The 24,343-nt window shown below is 52.8% G+C and overlaps 1 protein-coding gene across 1 annotated transcript; it reads right to left on the reverse strand.

Moving 5' to 3' along the window:
• Positions 1 to 15,972: 15,972 nt before the first annotated feature.
• Jrk (Jrk helix-turn-helix protein) lies at positions 15,973 to 20,769 on the reverse strand. The gene is made up of 2 exons (XM_057791247.1): positions 20,477 to 20,769; positions 15,973 to 19,115 (listed from the first exon to the last, which is right to left on the reverse strand). Exon 2 carries the CDS (start codon positions 18,698 to 18,700, stop codon positions 17,048 to 17,050), a length of 1,653 nt encoding a protein of 550 aa, XP_057647230.1. The 5' UTR covers positions 18,701 to 19,115; positions 20,477 to 20,769; the 3' UTR covers positions 15,973 to 17,047.
• Between the last annotated feature and the right edge of the window lie 3,574 nt (positions 20,770 to 24,343).

A 24,343-nucleotide genomic window follows, 5' to 3' on the forward strand; every position in this document is an offset into this window, starting at 1 on the left:
CTGATGCAATTTTGTTGATGACCTGGGAAGACATTCCAGGAACTAAAGGTGTGCTCTTGCTAAGAACATCTGAGTTCAGGGCCTGATGGATTTTGAGGCTTTTCTCAAGTATCATTCTGTGTTCTTCTGTCCGACTTCTGTCCTCACCTGTGATGTAGCACAGTGACAAATAAAAGCCTGTAGCCCTGTGGTGATTGGCCACCATGGCAGTGGGTGCCAAGAAGGGAAGGGAGGACGGGCACATGAAGTACCCTCTTCCGTGTGTCATCTCAGCTGTTACAGAACTTATGATCTCAGTGCCAGAGGGCATGTTCAGCAAGTACGGGTAGCCCTGTGTCGTCCTCCTGAGTGGGTGTAGATGTCACTGTAGCTCCCTGCATCCCTCAGAAGCTGTAGCACAGTGACCTCTGTGGCCAGCAGAACGTGCAAGGCCACCTGACCTGACCTAGTGTTGTCCTGGTCTCTTGGCTGGGCCCAACTTCCAGGATGGTGCGGGAGCAGGGATGCCAGGACAGTGGGTGGGGCACAGCAGCTCAGCCTCATGAAACCCACATTGTCAAGCCTCCAAGGATGAAACCTTTTTGTCTCCTTGTTTCTAATTAAAAAGAATTAGTCAGTGGAGTGACACGTTTACGAGGAGAGCCAAGTGACACTGCTGCCCCGGTTTATTAATAAAACGAGAGGGGGAGCAGATTCCCATGCTGCAGGAGCCTGGTGAGGCTCATTCTCACACACAATGGCTTGGAAGCCCAAGCTGCTTCCCAAGTTAACCAGTCCCTCCTTAGGCTTCTCTCCTACCCCTCTCCTCTTCTTCCTTCCCTCCCAGCCTCCTTGTCCACCTTTCATGGACTGGGAGAAAAAAAAAAGAAATGTGGGTGGGTGGGCTCCCCGCAGGGCCCTCCACATTTCTCCCATGCCAGGGAGCCTAAAGAGAAGAGGACCACTGGGGGTGGGGAGTGTGGCCAGAGCCGGCCCCATGCCCCAGGAATTGACACTCAGCCAGGGAACGTCCATCACACAGGAGGGCTTACTGCCACCCCAAGGCAGGGTCTCAACTTTGGGCTGGGCCTGTCACAGCTCCTTTTCTGGCCTCACTTCCTCACTGGGCAGTGGGAGTGCTAAGCTATAGCACCCCGGTCACCCATCATCTGTTCAGGTGAAGTCTGAGGACACTTGGGACAGGCAGAGCCCAAGAAAGAAGACTGCAGCAGCCAGGGACACATAGGCCCTCCACCTTGGGCAGAAGTGGAGTGACCAGGCCATACCATAGCCCCCATCAGAGACAACTCTGACCACACCCAAACCAGTTTCTCCTGCCAATTCATACATGGCATTGAAGCTAGGAGAAGCAGACAACTGAGATGGTCCTGGGAAATGCCCCACTCCACTTGGGACGCCTGGGCCTGAGAATATCCACCCTCACTGGCATTTCGTGTCCATTAAACATGTTATTACAAAACAAAATGTCACCATAGCCAAACTGATATTGATGCTAACCCCACCCCATCAGTACCATGCCAAACCCATCACCTGTGATATTTACATTCTATTGCTGTCATTATCCCCACAACTATCACCAGCACCACCATGACCATTGTCAATATCATCATCACTACTACCTTCGACATCACTATTACCACTGACACCCTGATTACCACCATGATCATCTACCTCCATCACCATCCTCATCACCAACACCCTGATTACCACCATAACCATCTACCTCCACCATCATCATCACCAACACCCTGGTTACCACCATGACCATCTTCCTCCACTACCACCATCATCACTGATTACCACCATGACCATCTTTCTCCACCACCACCACCATCACCAACACCCTGGTTACCACCATGACCATCTACCTCCACCACCACCATCATCACCAACACCGTGGTTACCACCATGACCATCTACCTCCACCACCACCATCATCACCAACACCGTGGTTACCACCATGACCATTGCCATCACCATCAGTAGCATCACCTTATCACTGATTATGACATCTGCCATCATCACATTAACACTGTCACCATTATTACCACTGCAATTATCATCAGCTTCACTACCATTATCATCAGCATTGCCACCATCACCAAACTTGTTATCTCCAGGCCCACTATCCTCAGTGTTACCACCCTGACCCTTACAGCCACCATCATCCCTACTGCCATCTTCCTCAGCGTTGCCATCACTGTTGTCACTATCAGGACCATCATCCTCAACTCCCTCAACACTGTCCCAATTATCACCATTACCACCGTTGTCCCCTATTACTTTCATCACCACTAATGGTGCCTTTACAATGCCATAATTGTCTAGGTCATCCTCGCCACATAGTTACCTTTCCCACTACCATCTTCATTAATGCCAGCCTGCTGCCACCACGGACATTTTTATTATCATAGCTACATAGTTAATCTCATTACCTCATCTGTCTAGTGTCAACTCTACCTTCAAAATAGCCATTCCCCATCCACCCGTCTCCTCCTCCCTGACTTTCTGTCAGTCAGCCCTCACATAGTTTCGGCCCCTCCCTTCCTCCTTCCCCCGTGGAACCCAGGACAGTTAGGGCAACACTCAGACCCTCCTAGGCTCAGTATGTTCGGATCTCTGGGATGCAGCTCTAAGGTTGCTTCCAGAGTATGCACAGAACTTAGCCCAGAAGGTGGGGCTGTGCACTGCTGGTTTTAGGGGCTGGGCCTGCACAGTTAATGAGACTAGGCAAGCAGCGGGTGTCACCAAAGAAGGACACCCAAATGAGCCTGGACAACCTGACCGTGGCACTCCCCCTGAGTGGGTGGGGATGCCAGAAAAGAGACAGCTCTGGGAACAAGATGGAGGGACCTCAGAGGCCATGCCTCACTCCAGCTGTGCTGGTGACTTGTTTTCTAAGGTCCTCCCTCTGAGTTACAGTTTTGATTCAGCTGGTGTCTGTCAGTGACTTCCCTCTGTGCCAGCATACTGGGGAAGCCCGGAGGTGACTCATCATATCTCTGTCCACAGGTGACTCTTTCCCTAGTCAGGACATGCTGAGAGCCACAGAAGCCTAGGGGATGGGAGTAGCAGTTGCCCTGAGATGGGAACCAGAGAAAGCTAGCAGTCAGGAACCAGCCGAATACTTCAGGGTGAGGAAGTGGGGGGGCTGAGTATGTGCCGTGATGAGGCAGTGGGTCCCCCAGACTGGACCTCCTCCAGTCCAGCCAGACCTGCCTTATTATTGCCCTGCTGTTCTAGACCAGCACCGGCACCCAGAAACACAGAGACCTTGGACTGGACCACTACATGGACTCTGTGCCCTTCTTCGGGCTGCAATCCAGATGGCATCATACACCTCTCCCCAGCCCTCTGAACCACTCTCTGAGTCCCCCCTTGGTGAGCTTCACCTTTAGATCCAGTCGAAAGAGCTGGTGGGCCTCAGACCTGAATTACTTCGCCCAAGTGCCCAGAGCTGGCTGGGGCCTTAGTCTGTTGCTTGTTGGCTGGGCTGCTCTGCTCGTGGTGAGGAGAGGGGGTAAGGATGAAGAAGCGAGGTGGAGTCAGAGGACAGATAGGAAATCGCGGTGCCTTTTAGGACCCAGTCCCCAAAGGACACTTTCCACCTGTCTATTCCTTAGCCAGACTGTGCTCGTGCAGCAGGTGGGAGATGAGCTTCTTTCTTCTCTCCAGTGGGAAAATGTCTAAAAATCTAGATGCTCTGAGATCAGCATAAGCAGCATCCACGGGAGGTGTGAAGAGTGCCCTGCCCCCAATCTCTTCTCGGCAGTGTGTGTGTGTGTGTGTGTGCGTGCGTGCGTGTGTGTGTGTGCTAGGGAATCAAACTGAGCTCCCTAAACGTGAGACAAATGCTGACCCACAGACCCACACTCCATCCTTCACAGGGAAAAGGAGGGGACAGCTGGGGAATGCCACGACTGTGATTTGGCTTCTGGCCCCAGTGCTGCTAGTAGGGCTACCGTGTTAACAGCAGTGGCCTGGCACTGTCCCCTCCCTCATGTGCCTGGTCAGAAGCAAAAGGGCTCCTGCAAACTGAGATATACCCTGGAGGCAAATACATGCTTGAGGCCAAGGGGAGAGGATCGGAGGGAGGAGGCGGATTGTCCCGTGCAGCCTCTTTGAAAGGCACAGACTAGCACATTGCCACCAGGCTGCAGTCAGAGAGACGGAGAAAAGACAGCAAGCCACAAAACCTGCTGTTCCAGTGTGGGGTAGGTGTTCAGGCCACAGGGCCTCTATGTGCCGATTCCAGCAGGTTCCATGAAATCAGCCTTTAAACCCCGCCCCCTCACTGTGAACCCCTACTCTCTCAGCTGGGACAGGACAGGCTGGACTGGTCAGCTTTAGTCAGGCTCAGCAAGGTGTATTGGAAGGAATCCAGAGAGAAGTCTCTGGAGGGAGAGGTGGACTGCACAGTAGGCAGGGAGGACTTGGTTTTGCCTCTGCCACGTAGATATGCGTGTACTGTAATGCAGCAGTCAGTTGTGTGTGCTCACATGTCATAGGAAACATCAGTCTCAAAGCTGGGCTTAGATGCTCCCTCAGATTCCCCCCCACCCCACAGGCTTTACCAGTGTGTCTACCTCCTGGCAGAACTCAGTCAAGAGCCAGGGCCCCTTCTCAGCATCTTGGACAGAGCAAAAGCTCTGGCCGTCCTAGGAGGAACTAGGTCCTGTCTGCCTCTCCCTATGTCCTATATCTGGAGAAAGTCGGGGCACTGGCTGCTTTCTGGTCAGTGAACAAGGACCAGGTGGCAGAGACCATGCTAGCAGTCATTTCTGGGCTGTCTGAAGACAGCTCCTCTCTGTCTCTGGGGGCCCTAGAGACGATGCTTCACAGAAGCCTGAATAAAAGCGAGTGCAGGGCCACCTCCACTCCCTGCTACCATGGAGTTCTCATCTGAAGGCATGGAAGACAGTGGAATCCGTGGAGCTTGCTAGGCATTCCACGGGTGGATCTGCCAGTGTAGCCTTCCTCCCACAACTGTGGCCCCGCCGCCTGGTTCCACTCTGCATAGTGGGAGACCCCATCACCCTGTCTGGGGACAGTGGAAGCATGGGAAGTCTGGAACTCACTGGCCAGAACAGCAATAGCCCTGGGTGAATGTGGGCTCTTCCTCCTCATCTCCCTTGTCCCCAGAAACCACCCAAGATCAAGACCACTGAGTACCAATTCTACAGGCGTGACTGTCAGAGGAGGCTCCAGAGGTCCCCAGCTCTCTTGGATTTTGTCCCTGTCCCATCTGACCGTGGCACTACCCTCTTCAGGAAGCTTGCCCTTTGCCTCCAAGGTCTCCTGCCCTTTTCTCTCCCTAACTCCCATGGCCCTCTTTGAAGGTCTCCAACTTGCCTCTATAGACGCCGTTGCAGCTTCTGGCCTCAGGTAGGTGGGGACCGTGTCCAGTGAAGCACAGAGCCCCTAAAGGGTCACCTCCAGCAAAGCTCTCTGAAGTTAACTTCCAGGACCACCATGAGTCCTGTCCCTCCTCACCATGCCTCGGGACTACCCCCGATCCCTGAAGCAGGTCACTTCTACCTGGTGAAGTCAAAGCTCAGCATCTCATTTGATTGGTTGTTGACAACAGAGCCCAGAATGGAGAGAACCTTGGCTCAGGTCTCTGGATGCACTGTAGACCCAGAGGAAGGCTGGAGCCCAAGGTCTGAGTGTGGGGGAGCCCAGCTATGGCATTCAAACTCTCCACCCCAGCAGTGAGTCAGCCCCACAGTCACCGACCACCCCCAGGACACTGTCACCAGGGGGACCTGGCATCTTAGTATGAAGCTCTGGTGGGTGCTAGCAGAGGAGTGTGGCCAAGGACAGCAGTGAGTCACCTGTGGGGGAGAGGCAGAGGAACAACTTTGGGCTTCTCTAGGGGGCTCTCAGATCCCTGGTCTCATATCTTGTATGATTTGCAGAAGTAAGGATCCAATTTCTGTATATACCAAACAAGGGCTTGGCCATAGACCAGGATCAGGCCTTAATATGGGAGCAAAATGAGGCTTCAGCCTATGACCAGGGGCAACACTCAGTGTGTGACCAGAATGAGGGCTCGGTGCATATCTTAGGTTCTTTTTTCCAATGCTGTGATAAAATTTCCCGGGAAAGGGATTGTTCTCACTCAGAGTTCATGGTACACAGCTCATCATGGTAGGGAAGTCACGTGGTCAGGAGTTTGAAGCAGCTGGTGACGTTATGTCCACAGAAGAGAGTGATGAATATGTCCTGCTGCCCAGGTTCCCTTCCTCACTTACAGTCTGAGATCCCAGGCATGGAATGCTGACACTCACTGTGAGTGGCTCTTTCCCCCTCTCCTTGTTGACACTCACCATGGGTGGGTCTTTCACCCCCTCACTTAAGGTAATGAAGAGAATTTCCCACAGGCATTTCCGCAGGCCCATATTCCAGGTGACTGTAGATTCTATGACTAGGATTAGGGTTCATTACGTGACTGAGGTCAGGGCTCAGTGTTCCTAAAGGTAGAGTGCTGTCTGGTGCCAGTCATGTTTTGACCCTCCATTATCAGGTTGCCTCCCCAAGTCCTGCCTCTCACCCGGATTGACATCAGGGCCTCAGGGCAGTGGGCACTGTGCGAGATCCAGCCAGAACAGCAAAGTGTTCTTGTCTGTAAGGAGTGAGGGTGCAGAGGTCCTCATAGTATCCATAGTATCTACACATTGTGTTTGTTCCCAGTCTGGAGGGCTGTTCTCAGCGTACTGCTGAGGGAGCAATAACCTCTGGCCTCTACCTGGGGTGCAGACAATTAATCCGGACTCTAGTATCCATGACAACACAGTGACTGTGCTACTCCCTGGTCCCCTGTCTACCAGTACTGGCCTGCATGTGCCTCACTCCACCCAGTTCCACCTATAACACACCACATGGCAGTGTGGATGCATCTTCACAACCTGGGGCCTGTCAGGAGGCCCTGGAGCCCTGGCTTTGGTGTTGAATAAACTGGGAGATTAAGGCTGAACCAAATCTCAGAGAGGAGACAGACAGGAAAGCTTCAAAAGAATGGTCCAGGGAGGGGATGAGAGGAGAACAAAGGAGTGGAGGGTGGCTCTAGTCTCACATCTACCTTTCTTGTTCACGCTCTTCATTCCTCTCTCCTTCTCTCCTCTCTTCTCTCTTATCCCTCTCTGCCCTTTAAATTCCTCTATCTCTCTCCTCGCCATCCTCTATCTCCTGCTTCTTCCCTGGTTCTCTTCTTCCCTGCTATGGCTCCTCCCAGGTGCACTGGCTGGGGCTGTGCTGTGTTTTGCTTTGCTGTGCTGTGCTGTGCTGTGGTGGTGCTGATGCAGGCACTTATCCAGCATCACTGGGTGACTCACCTCTCAGGTACCTAGGCATCCTCTGCAGCAGAAAGAGGCCTTTGTGTTTAGAACCTGGGCGTCACATGGCCCAGAGATCCGGAGAGTGAGCAGCACTGGGATAGAACTAGGACAAGTTGTCCACAGCTTTGTTTATCAGGGCATTGTGGGACCCTGACAAGGAACTCCTGAGTGTCCTTGGGGTCTCTTGGCAAGATCAGCCCCTTCCCCAGAGCCTTTGGGGAAGTTTTTTTTTTTTTTCTACACTGACCTGGGTACACCCAGGAACACAGCAGGAAGGATGTTTCTCAGCTACCAACATTCCCAGCTCCCCCTTTCTGCCACACTCCCCACTTCCCCTGGAACATTTACAGCAAACCCATCTACAACATTACTTTACTTGTGAATGTTTGCTGTCTCCTGCAGAACAAACCTGGGGAAAGCTGAACGAACTCTGGCCAGCTTGAGCATTGCAAGCATGGCTCTGGCAGGTCTTGCCCTTCTCCCCATTTCCTTTGCCTTGATAAACCATTCCATTCCATTCCTAAAGCTTGTCACCAAGGTCTAGTCCCTATTCGCCCATTTCCTCCTCCTGAGGCTGACTACCAAGGTCCAGCCACCACAATATTGAAGTCCAGCAATCAGAAACTCCCTTCGGCTCACCCAATTAACATGCCCCATTAAAACTCTAACACCCCATCCTAACACAAAGTGTCCCCTTGCACCTTTATAAACCTCCGTTTTACTATGGGTCATGTCTGTCTCCTCTCTATCCAGAGGCAGCTGTTTGTCATTGCCTCCCAATTCCAGGACAAACACCTCTTCCTCTTGCTCTCTTCCCCTTCTTCCTCGCCCTCTGTCTCCTGTCTTTGTCTCTTATTCCCTGCTCTCTGTCCCTCTGGGGCAAATAAACCTGCTTTGTGCTGAGAACTTGGTCTTGGGGTCCTGAGCTGATGATGTTCTTTTCAAAACCCATCACGGACCACTGCTCCAGTAAGTCGAGTGCCAAGCCCCCAGCAGGACCTATGCTTTATCCTATTCTTTGATAGGTTTTGTCCCTCGCTACCATGTGAGGACTCCTGTCAGGCCCCCTGGTCCCTGTCTCATCCAGAAACTGCCGAGCTCTTCTTTTCAGCATGACTGTGGCTACTCCCGGGTATGAGGCTGAATCTGACCCATCACCAGCAGGTCCTCAACGCAAGGGGAACAAGCAGCCAACCTGGTCAGGGTGTAGACAGCTGGGTTCCACTGCAGGGATATGTTTGAAGAAACCTCTCAGGGGGACCCTGGCTGAGCCGAAGGAGGGAAGGGTGGGCTCTCTGAAGGTTTCTGCAAACTAACCAAAAGATGCAAAAGTTCAAACTCTCTAAGGTAGGAGTGAGTGAACTATGCAGCTGAATCAACCTTTGGGGGATGGGCGAGACTGGTCACCTCTCTTCTGTGGGATGGAGGGACCATGGCTGGGCTGAAGGGGTCCTGCTGAGCCATCACTTCAGACAGCAGGTGGAGACACAGAGACAAGGAAAGGAGTGCTACTGAGTCTGGCCCTGCTACCCAGATTCCTGCTGTTCCTTAGGAAGGGATGGGGGAGTCAAGGTTTCCAGGAGAGGGAAACCGGGTCTCTCTCATCTACCCGTTTCCCATGAGCACCCACAACACTTAAACCACCGGCTAACAATCTAGGACTGGATTGCCATCTCCACAATAGGCCAGTGACCCAGGATGATAAAGAGGTAGGGTAGCAGGTGAGTAGCTGGAGGTGAAGGTGGAGAAAGCAGAGGGCTAGGGGGTGGCACAGCAAGAAGTAACTGCATCTCCTCTGCCTATGACCCACACAGTGTGCTGGAAGCCGTTTCCAACCCCGAAGGAGGGCAGAAAAAAAAGTGCTCCTTCTGTGAACTTTCTGCTCATTGTGTCCCTATCCCTTGGGTCTGTTCTGGGGACATTCAGCAAGTCCCTTCCTTTGGGACAAATCCCATCCATTCCTATAGGATCCTTTCTTCTCCCTGTGTGGGCCCAGGTGAGAACAGAGGCAGATGGTCACGTGAAAGTCATGATGGTCTGCATCCCTGGGCTTGGAGCTCCTGCTTTCCACTGGCCTGGTCTCTCCAAAGTGAGACCTGCACTTCAAGGACTGTGGTCTGGTACCTGCTGTGGCATCACTAGCGGAGCTGGGCCCTTCCTAGGCACATCCAGCCTCAGTGTGACTGACAGGCCTGCCACACACACAGGCGAAAAGTGGAAGAAACCGACAGTCTGAGCCAAGCTGGCTGTTGGCCCTGGTTCATGGGTAATTGTGGAGGTTCCTGGAAGCTTAGACCACCCTGATCCATCATCTACCCAGAGAAAGGCAGCCTCACCTTGCCCAAACCTAATGGGATATGGAGCCAGGTCAAAGGTCTCATTACCATCAGCCCCTAAGCACAGGGCTGTGCTGGGATCCACATTTCTCACATCAGGGGACCCTTGAGGGACTCAGTGCTCATGGTGAGACCTGACAAACAGAAAGTGCTCAATAAATACTGAGGAAGAAAATGGAGGGAATCAAAGCATCTGAGAATCCTCCCTTGTGCTCAGCAGACAGGTGACAGGAAAGCCAGACCAGTGAGGTAGAGATCCATGGTGACCTCTGTACCATGTGGTGACTCTGGGGTGGTTGAATGGCAGGAGCCTCCTCAAAGGCACCACTGATGCCTGACCTGGGTAAACACCTCTGTGGGTGGGGGCTGGGGGTCATGCCAGGGCAGAACATCAACTCTGGAAGTTTCTGAAATGTGGCCCAGGGAAATGAGTTACTTGACAAGAATATGAACTCAGCCTCAGTTGAGTAAGTAGCTAAGGCCTAGTCTTGTCCTCACTAAAAGCCTTAGGCCCATCCTGAGGCCCATGGCCTATCTCCATCCCTTTGGCTGGGTGTGGCTCCATCTACGGGAGACATGGACTTTCAATAGGAGATGAGCAGAGTGCACAATGATTCAGGAGGTTTAGAGGCTGCCCACCTTCACAGCGGAGCCTAGGTAAAACAAAATAATGTGGGGAACCCAGACCCTCCAGACCTCGGGATTTCCATCTGCAAAATGAGGTAAGAAAACTCTTGTTTGTGGTGTGCAGAAGTCCAGCACAGCCTGTGTCCAGGAATAGTCAACATCCAAACAGGAAAAGAAAGCAAACACAACAGCTCAGTTGTCTCAACCGGCGACTCAAGCCTGCATCCTCCACCTGTGATCTCTGTTCACCATCTCTAAGGTAGGAAGGGCTAGCAGATTATGGACTCAGGGGGCAGCTGGCAAGGAACACACCATGGACCATGCTTCTAAGTTTCGATGAGTCATTGGCCTCACCTGCTCACAGGAGCTAGGGATTTCTAATCTAGTAAGCCCTGGAAGGGGTTTGGCAGGTACAGACCAATGAGAGTAAGTGGTTCAGTGAGGGTGACAGTGTCAGATGCACAGATGGACAGGTGGTGAGTGGGGGAAAGGTGAATGAGTAGACAGATGGACAAGTTGGTAGAAGTAGTGTAGACAGCTGGGTAGATGGAGAGATGATGGATGAGCAGACAGGTGGATGGGCAAGTAGATGGCTGGATGATACATGGATGTTAGCTGGATGATGGATGAACGAATGGATGGTGAAGACGCAGATATGAATATACAGATGGATAGATAGTGGATGACAGATGGTTGAGGAATACATGGGTAGATAAATGGATAGATAGGTCAATGAATGAATGGTGGATGAGCAGACAGACAGGTGAATGGATGGATAAATAATGGAATGGAAGATGATTGGATGATACATGGATGGATAGATAGAGATGATGAATGAATGATAGATGATGGATCGGAGGTGAAGGTTGATGCTTGGATGATGAAAGATAAGCAAGCAGGTACATGAATGGATGAGTGAGTGCGTTACGTAGTTGAATGGATGGACAGAACTGTAGGTAGATAAGAGAGTGTGTATTAGATTGGGTGGATATATAGGAGATGAATGATGAGCAGATGGATGGGTAGATGGGTAGGCTAATGGATGCCTGACACTATATCTATGAACACCTGGTTCTTACCTACAGCTGATACCTGCCTTCTCCTGAGCAAACACTCAAGGGGTCAAACCTTTTCTCAAGTTCCTTCTGACTTGGTACCCAGGCCATAGTGAATGTTTTATGTACGATGATATCTCCATGGTTTTAACTTTAGTAGTACTCCATAAATCCAAGGAAATAGACAAAGCCAGTCACCTCTGATGGCGCAGCCATTGACAGTCACACGCACAACCTGTCTTTGCTTATGGCGTGACTTTGGTTCAGTGTTCCCTCCCCTTGGCTCTATTTCTTGATGTCCCTTTCCTGACCTTTGATGGCTTTTCACAAGCCTTACCAAGGAGCACAGCTATAGGGAGACAGGAAGTGAGGAACAGCAGCACAGGCAGGTGTTTCTTCTCTCCTGTCTTATGTGATTTCTCAGGCATTGGTTCCAACTCCCATGAGTGACTCTGTCTCCTGTTTCATCTCTGCAGGCTTCCTGATGTAGGGCTCCTGACGATCCTAGCCTGTCCCCTGAAGCTTTCCGCACCCATCCCAGACTCCATGGTGAACACCTCCTTTTTGGATCTGGCTGGTTAAGCCATCATTAGATACCATTTCAGCCATCACTGCATTCACAGATGTGTGGCCATCACTACACATTTCCAAAACAGAACTTCTGGCCTCGTTAAACAGCAGCCTCAGGGATCATGCCTCTCTGAGATGCCTCATAGATAGGGACCCAAACAATTTCCTGAATTGTTTCACCAAGCAGACCCTTCATGATCCAATATGCAAATGGCCCACAGCCTTATTGTGGCAACATCAGCACCAGTCCTAGCCAGGCTTGTAGGGGATGGAGTAAGGGAGCCTCAGAAGATATCTGGTAGATGTGGATGCTCTCCACATTGAGGTCATTGAGAGAGGGGGTAATAGATGACACTGGAGGCCTGCAGAGGTTGGCACAGGGTTAGATACTGGGCATCGTGACAGGCATAGCTATACTTTATAAAGCTTTTAAAGGACTCACAATGCCATTCTGACCCCATTTATCAAGTAAGAAGCCAGGCCTGTCAGCCCACATGCCACTTAATGTCAGCACATAAAATCCAATTATTAGAAATGTCTCAGAAGTCCTTGACCAGAACGGCAGCTGAGGGCCTGACTTTCCCACCATGAGAGAAGCTACTTAACAGAGAGTGACCTTGTGGCTGGGTGGCATAGCAGCCATGCTACAGTGTGGAGTCTAACACAGAGGGGACAGAGTATACAGAGACCAGGCAGCCTAAGTAGAGCATGCAGGAAACAGGCACCCAAGAGCTGCAGACACCTTCAGTCAGGAGTGCTTTCTAAAGGCCCACCAGCACGGGAGTTCCCAGGTAGGGGGACAGGTAGGCGGCTGGCTGCAGAATGCCCAAGGTTCCAGGGAGTCTCCTGCATGCTCAGGTTTGCTTGTGTAAACTACTAAAACAGAGATGGCTGCTTAGGGAGTTTGTGCAGTCTTCAGCAAGCATAAACCTGCCTAGCCTTACAGGACTGGTGAGGAGGTGGGGTATTCCTGTTGGGACAATGAGTCAGGGGCTATCAATGGGTCCATCCAAATAATCTCTTAGCACAAATGTGCACATGGCCTTGTGGATGGGATGTTTACAGAAGTGAACAAGGACAAGTCTCTACCCTACCACCAGAGGGCATAATTTCTAACTTCATGTCTGTGCAGAGATTGTGTGCAGAGGGGGCCCCCTAGCGTCTGTTCTTCCACTCCACACCTCTTTTCTGCCCATTTGGGGTACCCATGGGGGCTGGTCTGTTGTTCCTCCTCCAACCTTCCCAGAATCCTTCTGCAGGAGGATATAGCCTAGAAGCTCCAAGCTTCACCATGGCCTGCTTTCTAGAACGCCCAGACTACAGGGCACATGCCTATCCCCAGTGGTAGGACAGAGAGCCAATTCAGCACTCTGGGCAGCTGCCAGCCCTGACTCAGAGATCACAAGGAACACAGACATGAAGGCTGTACTGGCTGAGGAGTACACAGTGAATTTACTATCACTAGAGATGGCAGGTGAGGACACAGTTTTATTGGATGGTGCTTCTGGTGAGTTCCACAGAAGGCCTTTTATTCATGAACACAACTTTTGTCTTTTCTACCTCCTGTCCTTTGTGAGCGGTAGACAAAGCTCTCCATTTCTCATGGGCAGCTCCCTTCATCTGGGCAAGTTCCTCCACAGGCTAGTGCCGGGCTAGGGATGCTGAGGCCTGATGGTGAAGGCTGAAGCTGTAATCTCAGGGATGCAAGGGCATGAGGCAGCCAGGGTGTTGGATAGGGGCCTGGGCACTTAGTGGGACGATAACCCTGGCCTAGGTGTCCTATAGAGGGATCTCTATCAGCCCCACCCAGAGGGTTCAGCATCTATAAGGGCCCTCAGGACTCTGGCATAGCCTCCCCATCATACTAGAGCCCCCATAGCTTTCCAGCCTGAGGATGCTCCCCCTAAAGGGCATTGCATCCTGGCTTATCTCCTTCCCCCAAGCTTAAGCCTCTCTGCTATTAAACACAGGGGGAGTAGAGCTGAGGGTTGCATCTTTGGAACCACAAATAAAACAATCCCAAAACAATTCCTTAAATTCAGTCAGGCTGCAGCTGATCCTGTCACTTAACAGGGATCCCTGGACTCCCTACTTAAAAACCTGTTGTCCCATGATCAAGGATGCCATGACACTCGCTGGGAATGCAAGGAGTGCTCTGGTGATGGGGCTGGTGGCAGGCAGGGACAGGCGGGCAAAGGGCCGCCACGTAGAGGAGCTAGAGCCAGTACAAGGGCAGTCCTCTCCACAGCCACAGCCCCTCTCTCCCCCACGCATTGCAGCTACTGCCTCACTAAGTTCAGGAGTCCTATCGCTGAAGGCCAGGCTCACAAGAGGCTGATCCCAGCTCCAACTCCCACAGATTTGGACCCTCCCGCAGGGTCCTCTTCCAGCTAACCTCAGATCCAACCTTAACGAAGGAGGTGAGAGCAGTTACCACAGCCCCATGCGGGATCCTCTCCCAGACCTCACCCAGCTTCTGAGATCACGTGGTACTTAGGTCCAATGCAGCTGGTCTTGAGGGGCCTGAGTGGCTTCCCAGTAGACTCTGGCTTCCACCTAGGTAACTGGGCAGGGCAGTCGCCTCCTCTTCTACCCACTCACCCAGTTAACCCACCAACTTGCCCACCCATTGTCCTCCACCCACAGGACAAAGGCTGTGACTTCCGTCTTGCTGTGGATGCACTTCTGTGGAGACAACACGCAGGGCTGTGACAGGATGCTTCTGCTCTTCCACCAAGGAGCAGGTACTGATGGGGGGGGGATATAGTAATTATATGGGCTCAAGGACAATGTTCTCCAACCAGATGATACAGAATGTTCTTCCCTGGACACCTGCAAAGGGCCAGGTAGGGCTCAGGGTACCCATCCCCTTGAAGAAGAAACTGCACACTCTGGAAATAACATCTGCCTCTTGTTGAGCAAGGAAGCACTATTAGCATCAGCTCCTTGTGTCTATCTAGAGGAAATGAAGGTGCAGACTTACTCCAGTCCTGCTGAGAACAGGTTTACCATCACCCCAGCCCCCTGGAAGCAGAGGGCCAGAGCTGACACTAACCTCCGAGAGGTGATGTGGAAGGAAAGCCTCTGCTAGTGGGAAAGGAACAGTCAGGGAACTGGGACACTGCAGTGCCCAAGATCTGTCCATCAATGGAACAACTGGCTTCTGTTAGGAAGCAGGAAAGAGCCAAGCACAGGCACACATACCTATGATGCCAGCTCACAGGAGACTGAAGCAGGGCTGCCAGCTCTAAGCCAGCTTGGGTATCTGAGAGGCATAGGGGGAAGCAGACAGTACATAGAGGACCAGAGCACATTCTGCCCTGGAGAGCTCAGGGCTTTTTGAGGGCCCCAGTGGTCACTGGGCAAAGGGAAAGGGAATGAGGTCCTGCCAGGTCTACCTTTACATCTGACACAATGGGTCTACCATCTCAGAGTGCTTGGGGGAAAAGGTTCTGAGGCTAACATACTGGACTGCTTGGGCTCCTAAGAGGCTAGCCCCAAGGGGAAGTGCCTTAGGCATGCTCAGAGTATACAGAAATGCATGCTCTCAGGATACTGACAGCCCTTCCCAAGTCTGCACCTAGACACCTCTAGCACAAGCCTCAAGGAAGCTTGAGGTTGTAGAAGAGAAAGGCAGAACACTTGGCCTTCATCTTGGTTCTCTGAAGACAAAGGGGCCCACCTTAGTTGTTCTGAAAGGATACCTGGGAACAGGTATCACAAATCTAGTAGGTGGCAGGCCCAGTAGCAGGTCCTCAAGGTCGGCCAGCACTGGTCCTGGAATGTGGTCTGATGGGCACAAACCTCAGGGTCCCAGGAGTTTGCCCAGCCCCACCCCATCCACCCAGGGTGGGACTTTCCCCTCCAGGTCCATCACCTGACCTGCAGCGGCTCTAGCAGCCGCAACAGTAACACAACAGAAACCACAGAGGAATGGGTACACAGATGTCACCCAGACACACAGAAAAAGTAGTGTGACAGAGCAGCGGTCCCTGTCAACAGGGACCGAAGAATCACAGCAAAGACTTCTAAAAACAACATGGTTATAATGTTCACACATGCAGGTAAAGAAGACGTTCAGCCACAGCTAGAGCTGTCTGCAACAGTCATCCTCAGTGTTTGAACAGACACAGAAACACAAACCAACGTTCCCCAAGCCCCTGGCTCTCATAGGTTCCACAAAGGTCTCTTGATGAAGCAGCTGTCAAACACTGGACTGAAAACCGGGGCAACTCAGCTATGTGAATCCCAAAGGCAAAGTCATGGTGAAAGAACTGAGAGCTAACCGCTGCAAAGGGTGCTGGGAGTCAGACACAGCAGCTACGGTGCTGCTCACCAGCTCCAAAGTCAGGAAAGTCATGTTCTGACAGCTGGCTGAACCAACCAGTGCAGAAGCAGCTTCCACAGCAATACTGCTAGCCTGCCTATCCCTGCCGAGTTCCAGGTCACCAAGTGCTGCTCTGTGACTTCATGCAAGCTGTTCACATAAAGGCTGTTACTTCCAAGTTTTGGGGAGCATGGACTTCTGGACACGTTGGCCTCTGAGCAATGCTAAAACTAGTATGCAGTGTCTCCATGGAACCTGAACCCTAGAGAAAGGCCTGCTGCTGACAGGGACACTAGAGTCTCACCACTGAGTTTGTCTGTCCATGGCTGAGGTGGGTTCAGACTAAGAAGATGACATGGTACCGATGCTACTAGTGGGGGACGTGAGCACTGAGGTTAGGAGCTGAGCCAGTGCCCTCAGGACTGGGCTTGGGGTTCACCAGCTGGACCTCAAGTGAGCCTCTTGAGGGCTGGAGGGACACCCCTCAAGGCACTTCAACCTAATAACATGGCTCAGTCTTCCAACACCAGAGGCAGATCTGGCCCGTTGGACCCAGCTGCAGCTAGAGGTTCCCGAGTGCCGAGGGAGAGGGCACATGTCTCCTGCCATTCAAATGGCATCCATCTGTGTTAAGAGCTACAGTAAAATCACTAGCCAGAACATCCGGAACCCTCGTGTAAACAAGGAGCCATGCTCTCGGCTGAGTGTGCTCTCTGACTAGCAGGCTGTCTGGGCCCCACGGCCGTAAGTTATAGAGCAGAGCGGCCGGGGGCCAGCAGGGGCAGCCAAGGTTCTTCAGTTGTCACCTGCTGTGGATGAGCAGGGCAAGGAAGAGCGGGCTGTGGCCACACACACACCAGGGTGCTCCTGAAGGGCCTCAAGCTTGATCACAGCCCTGAGCGCCACATGCGGCTGCCTCAGGTGCTGCTGTCTCCTGAACACCGTGTGCAGGGCCTGCAGCTGCCCCAGCTCCTGCACGGTGAAACACGGCTGCTGCTCCGCAAAGCGCACAAGCGCCTCGAATGAGGCGGCTGCCTGCTCCCAGGCTGCCTCGTCATCCTCACCAGCGTCCTTCTCTGCCTGCCCAGTGGCCTGGGACGGGGCCTCACCCATGTCCCTCCCTGCCACCCCCTGCTCTTCAGCCCTGCTGTTCTGAAGCCTGGGGCCAGAACAGGAGGGCCCTTCTTTGACGAGCTCAAGGATGTGTGTGAACGCCTTATTGTGAGGCTTGATACTGCAGCACTCGGCTTCCTCCTCAGAGGAGGAACCGTCAGTGAACGTGACTGTGGGCCACAGCTTCCTCCAGGCCCGCCGGAAGACCTGGCTAGGCACAGCATTCCAGGCACAGGCCACATTGACTATGGCATCGTTCATGCTGTGGCGGGTGGGGAAGCCCTGTAAGGCCACAGGAGGGTTAATAAAGAGCCTCATGAAGGCTCGGCGAATGCCCTGCTCTGTGGGCTGCAGTAAGGAGGTCACACTGGCAGGCAGGAAGATAGTGAAGACATTCTCCGACACGAGCTCGGACTCCTGTGGGTGGGCCCGCGAATGGTCCAGCAAGAGAATTGCCTTGCTGTCTCCAGGCAAGCCTATGGCTCTGAAGTGCTCTCTCACCGAGGGGACAAAAATATGATGGAACCAGTCTGAGAAAATCTCCTTGTCTACCCAGGCATTACCCTGGGCCTTGTAAGCAATAGGCAGGTGCTGGATGCCTCTAAAGGCTCTGGGACCACCACCCTTCCCAATGGCCAAGGGCTTGATTCTGTGGGAGCCTGTGGCATTGGCACACATTAAGACAGTCAGTCTGTCCTTGCCCTGTTTGAAGCGGGGCACAGTGCCATCGTCCGGGGTGGAATTCGGCAAGCACCGCCAGACAAGACCGGTCTCGTCGGCACTGTACACCTGCTCAGGGGACAGCCCGTGCTCAGCTGCGAGGCTCCTGAAAAAGCCACAGAACTGCTCAGCAGCTTGGTGGTCGGCCACCTGCTTCTCACTAGAGGCATCTAACTTTTTAATGCCGTGCCTGGCCTTGAAACGCCAAAGCCACCCTCCGGAGAACACACAGGGCTCTGTCAGCCGCATCTGCTTATAGAAGTCCTTGGCCTTCTCAATGAGCATAGGGCCTGACACGGGGATGCCCTCAGCCCGCTTTACCAGGAACCACTCGTAAAGCACTCGGTCCAGGTGTTCCAGCTTGGGTGTGTGCAGCGTGCGCCGCTGCTCCAGCGCCTGGCGAGAGTCCGAGCTGGCAAAGAACCTGAGCAGCTGGGCCTTGTGGGCTTTGATGTCATACAGAGTGGACATGCCTACGTTATACTCCTGCATCAGGGCCTTCCTGCTCTCACCGCGCTCCAGCCGGGTGCAGATGTCAATCTTCTCCTTCAGGGTCAGCACCACTCGCTTCCGCTTCTCCCCCTTGCCCTTGGTTGCAGCCTGGTTGGAGGCCATGAGGAGGTAGTCCAGGCTGGGCTGGGCCTGTCCTTCCCTACCTATCTTTCTCTCTGGCCCCTGGGCCACAGTCTCTTCCTCCTCTTGTCTGCCTTTGCACAGGACTGATCCTAGGGTCAAGCCAAGTTCATTCTTGGCTCTGCTCGCTGCCTACAGCAGTGACGTGCCTCAGTTTCCCTTTAGTGAGGCTCCAGCACACTTAGGCCTCACGTTCTAGTAGTGTAGTAGGCTACTGTTCTCTTCAGGAGAGGTGACAGGGTTGAGTTACCCGGGACAGCTGGGTGTCGCTGGAGCCTTGGGCCTTCACACAGATGGCAAGAGGTGGCAGTTTTTCCCTTTCAAAGTGTCCAGGTTTCTGAGCTGGGAACACTTCTCACCAGGATTGACAACGCTGTCTTACCATACACTTCAGGAACTGGAAAGCAGAGAAGAAAAAATGTTACCGAGAACATTCAAGATGGGCTTAGTCACATCAGTGCCACTCTTTCGGGTGGGGTTTGCTGTCCGGTCTGTTAACTAGCCCTTCCTTGCAGACCCTAGAGCAAACAGCACCAGCAACCTTCATAAATGGCCAGAAAAGGTAAGAGTCACAATGCATCCCTAATGGCTTTGGCCTCCTCCAACCCCCACAACCTTATCTGGGCGGCTCCTCCCAATCAAGCATTTGATGAACCAGAAGGCTACAGGGTTACTTCCATGAGCAACACAAAAGCGCACCCAAGACCACAATGCAAGAGACACAAGACATTTATTTAAACGTGCAAGAGTTCCAAAAACCACGCGGGGAATGTCGGCTTGTCACTAGCCAGCTGTGTAACCCTGTTTCCTCCCTCAAGTCAGCCTCTTGGTCTGCAGATCTTGGTGCTGGTCCCCGAGGGTCTCCCATTCTAGTCATAGTGACGGTGGTGCACACATATGACAACTGCTGTGTGCAGCTCCCTGTGGAACACAAGGAAATCAAGGCCACAGTCTACTCTGGGGGTGGGGGTGGGTATTCAGTAACAAATCCCGGGAGCTGAGGAATTCGGCAGCAACCTGAGGGGCAGACAACCTTTCATCTGGCTCCTGATGGTGCCTGCCCTGCGCAGGTGCAGAGTGGTTTAAGTGGCTGAATCCACCCACTTCAGAAATGAAATTTTGCCAAGCTGAGTGTGGTGGTTCAAACCTGTCATTTGAGAGGCAGAGGCAGAACTGCTGTGAGTAGAGGGCCAGGCTGGGCTACTCAGTAAGTTCTAGAAGGGAGGAAGGGAAAAGAGGGACAGAGGGAAAATTTGAATCTTGTACTACTCTTAGAACTTCCGAAACGTGGCTGCAGAAATCCGGGAGGCTCCCAACCTTGGGACTTCAAAGGGAGCACTGACAACACAGGGTCACTTGAACAGAGGACTAAAGGATTACTTTCTTGGGGCAGGAGTGTAAGCTCTTAAGAGGAGAGGCAAATATTTTCGAGTCGGTCCTGAGGCATCATAACCGGTGTTAAGAAACAACCTGACATCGGGCTGCAGCCTGGACGACACTGAGAGAAAAACTCAAAACATGGGCAAGAGAGGAGGGGAGGAACCACCGAGCTTGCCCGGTCTGCGTGCCGGTGGAGCGCCTAGGAGCCGAGGGGACCCGATCCCGGGGGAGGACCCCTGAGAAGGGATCCGCCAGTTCCGAGCGCGACTCCTCCGGGCGGAGAAACAACGGCGCGCGTCCGGCTCCGGGGCGGGAGCGTGGGTCCGGCCTCCAGTCAGTTCGTGGTGGCGGCGACAGACCCGGCCCAATCCCACTCACCTGTGGACCCCGAGCCGCCACTACCGGCCGGAAATGCCGGCCACGCAGCTCTCCACTGGTCCGCTCCTCGCGGCCTTCCCCGAGCCACTTCCGGGGACGCTCTAGACCACCGGGAGGCTTCTATCTCAGTGGTGTCTAGCTCGCTACACCGAGGATGAGCAAGGGAGCAACCCCGGCCCGGCAGCTCCCTCGCCCGTAGAACGACGAAGGGCAGAGGGAGCCGCGCGTTCATGAGGAGCGGAAGCCCGGGCTGAGCGTCCGGTCCTGGGAGCCCTGACCGGGCGAGCACAGACTGGAGGCTAAGTCCAGCGCCACCTTGTGATGGGAGGTTCCCAAGGCCCTCCCGAAGCCAGTATCCCCTTTCCATTCCTTTTTTGTGTTGTTTTGTTGTTTTCTAAATGCATTTTTATTGATATTTATTGAGCTCTACATTTTTCTCTGCTCCCCTCCCTGCCTCTCCCCTCTCCTCTTCTCCCCCCTTCAATCCTCCCCAGGTCCCCAGTGACCAGTTTTGATTAGCCCTGCCTCCAGAATCCATCCTTTGGATTTCCCCTCTCCCTCCCTATGCCTGACCCCTAGTCTGTGCCCTGGCCATCTATGGCCTCCTCCTTGGTCCTGTTGTTCTGCCTCCTCCCCTCACTGTCAGCTGTTGCTGCTGCACTGGGAGCAGTCCTGAAATCTGGCTTGGAACAGCCACTGTCTTGCAGCTCATGACTCTGGGTCATGAATTGCACGATAGAGTTAAATGTGTGTGGAGCACAGGAGGAAACTGAGTCTCAGAAGATACCGGGCATACAGTATGGCTGGAACCCAGGGCCCTAAGAAGCTTTTCTGACAGTTTTCTGGACTCCCACTGAGTTCACTCTCGCCGTGGGGAAGGGGTCAGAAAAAGAAGAAGACTGGTATCCCCTTGGGCATGGCACTAAGATGTCCCCTCTACTCCTTCCCACTAATCCACACAATTAAGCCCTTGAGATGACACCTGTTCCACGGCAGCCTCCTCACCAGCCAGACTTGCCCTCCCAACTTATCCAAAACGGCCTTGGAAAGGGTCAATCTTGGCAGATTGCTTATCATGGTCTAGCTTACCTTGACCATCTCCCAAGTCCCTCGATCATCCATGAAAGACTGTTCCCGTCTCCTGCAAGCCTTTGCCTGGAGGAGGCCTGGACTGCAGTGGTGCCTGTTACTCAGGTGGAGAAATCACCAACCTCCCCTTTCCCCTGACAAGGTTTCTCAGCCCCCCCCCCCCCCCCGTCTCACTGACTTGTCTCCAAGGAGGAGTGGGCATGTGAAGAAAATCGGAGAAAGACGGGGACATTTCTAAGAGACTTAAAGCTGGTGACAGTTGGGAGCCTCTTTGGGGGACGTTGCAGACAGAGCCATGAATAGTACTGAGGAAAAATCACCTCTGGGTAAGCAGGGACCACAGAGATTAAAGCTAGGACGTGTCTCAGGATGCATCAGGGCCTGCAGAGTTTCAGGCCTCCAGCCCACTGTTCGGGGGTTGCTCTAGGACAGTACCCCCGATACTCATTTTTGCACCTGTGCTCACTCTCACAACAAACAGTCCTGTGCATCTGACCTCTTTCACATGACACGAGTTCCCATACCACCTCATCAACATATCAGACACAGAGCTTGAAAGAAATGATGTTGACTTCCAGGACTCAACATGGTGACCTTAGTGGGAGAGGACATGCAGCTTCCTGGAGCCTGGCTGCCCATGGCATAAACAGAAGTCAGGTACGGTTTTACATTCCACATGCTGACTAAGAAGCCATCTATGTCCAATATTACAATTCCACCCAACTGTGATTTGTGTGCAAGCAGAAAACCCTGGGATAGCTCCCTAAGAAGAGGCAGGGGTCTGATGGAAAGGCATAGCTTTGAGAATCCACACCCAAAGAACAGAGGCTTCATTGCTATGTGAACAGGCAGGCTCTTCAGGAAGTATGGGGGGCTGTGGTGGGGAGAGGAGGGAAAGAGAGAACAAGAAAAACTAGAGACTCGGGCAGTGGAGTTGGCTAAGGATGAGTCACATCAAGGTCACACCCAGACCACATTCACTCCTGGAGTGACTTGGAGGGGGTATGCCCTTTGTGATAAGTCTTTTCAGGAAGTGTTTCACCAGAGAATCCATGCCTACGTTAGGCTACAAGGGTGCCTTCAGGGCATGCTCTAAGCAAGGATCAGGGGTTAGCCAGTAGCTAAATTCAGAAACAATTGTATAAATGAGATCAGGCCTCCTCATGTAACCATAATCAGGCTCAGTGTATGAGCAGCATCAGGGCTCAGTGTGTGAGGAGAGTCAACTACTCAGTCTGTGGCTAGAGTAACGGCACACAGGGTGACCAGGATCCAGGCTCAGTGTGTGGGGTAGAGTTAAGGATCAGCTTGCGACCAGAGTCAGGATCATGGTGTGAGCAGGAGCAGAGCTCACTGTGCCCAAGTTTAGGAAGAGTGACCAGGATCAGGACTCAGTGTGTATCGAGGATCAGAGTATAACCAGGGTCAGGGTCAGAGCTCAGCGTGTGGTCATGATCAGGCTCATATATGGATATAGCCAGTACTCAGGGTGTGGCCATATTGTCCTGTTTAACTAAGGTCACCAGAATGAGTGTTCAGTTTTGGGCTGCAATCAGAGTTAAGCCTGTGTTGAGAGGTGGGGCTGTAGGAAAATCATAGTCACAGTCGTCAGTGTTGGAGATGAGGTGAGACCACGAGGCTACCCTTTACCAGGGCTCCTCTCTGGACACCACTCGGGACACAGTGGTTCTGCAAGGTTCTGGGTGTTGCGCAGATCTTGGCCTGTGTCCACTATGTCCGTCCAGTGCCCCCGGACTTAGCCAACCAGTGCTGCCTCCAGGCATTGATATGCGGGCGAGGAGGCTTGCCTTTAGAGTATTCACGCTATATCAAGCATGATCGACAAACATTTACACACCTGTAAATATTTGGGGAATGACTGTTCCAGTTGGTGCTGGGTGCCGGTGCCTCCAGTGCCAAGACAGATAAGCAAGGTCTCTCCAGGGGCAGCCATACCGATAGGTGGGAGCAGGGAGACAGCCATACAGGGACACAAACAAGCTGTGGGCACTTACAGCACTCCCTGGACGGGGAGGCCTGTGGCAGGAGGGGATGTTCCAAGAGGAAGTTCTAGGTGGGCAGAGAGCAGGAAAGCATCTGGGGGAGGGTACCCTCACCCTGTGTGACCTTGAGCAGGATCTTGCCTCTTTCTGAGACACAGGCTCTTTAGTACCAAAGGAGAGAGTTTCCAGAGAAAAGAGACCAGCCCAGGAGTGCTAGAGAGTCGGGCAGGGGAGATCACAGAGGGCCTGGGGTTGCAAATAGAGCCCATGGGCCAATCTGTGGTTGCTGCCTGGTCCTGGCATTGCTGGGGCATGGTGTGGTTCCTTGAGGCTAGAGGGGTAATACTTAACACCTTAAATGCCAGGCTGTTCTCAAGGAACGTTTAGGGGAACATGGGATGTACTCACTCATATTTGGTTTCTAGCCATAAATAAAGGACATTGAGCCTATAATTCGTGATCCTAGAGAAGCTAAATAAGAAGGTGAACCCAAAGAAAAACATATAGGCATCCTCCTGAATATTAAACTTCATCAGGCGATGAAAGGAGATAGTACATGCTCTTATAGCTATCTAAACTCCTCACTGGCTCTTAGGTCACCTACCCAAGAAAGGCAACCCCAGAAGAGCCCCTATTCAGGGACACCTTATAGCAGCCAGTTGTCATTCGTAGCAGTGAACTGCTCTTATGTCTGTTGCCCTTCAATCCAGGCCTGTTTTCTCAGGGGGCATGGACCCCAAGAAGGCAACCCAGCTTTGGTGCTGAGCCTTGGGGT

This window comes from Chionomys nivalis, chromosome 17 (assembly GCF_950005125.1).
Source record: "Chionomys nivalis chromosome 17, mChiNiv1.1, whole genome shotgun sequence".
Taxonomy (NCBI): Eukaryota; Metazoa; Chordata; class Mammalia; order Rodentia; family Cricetidae; genus Chionomys; species Chionomys nivalis.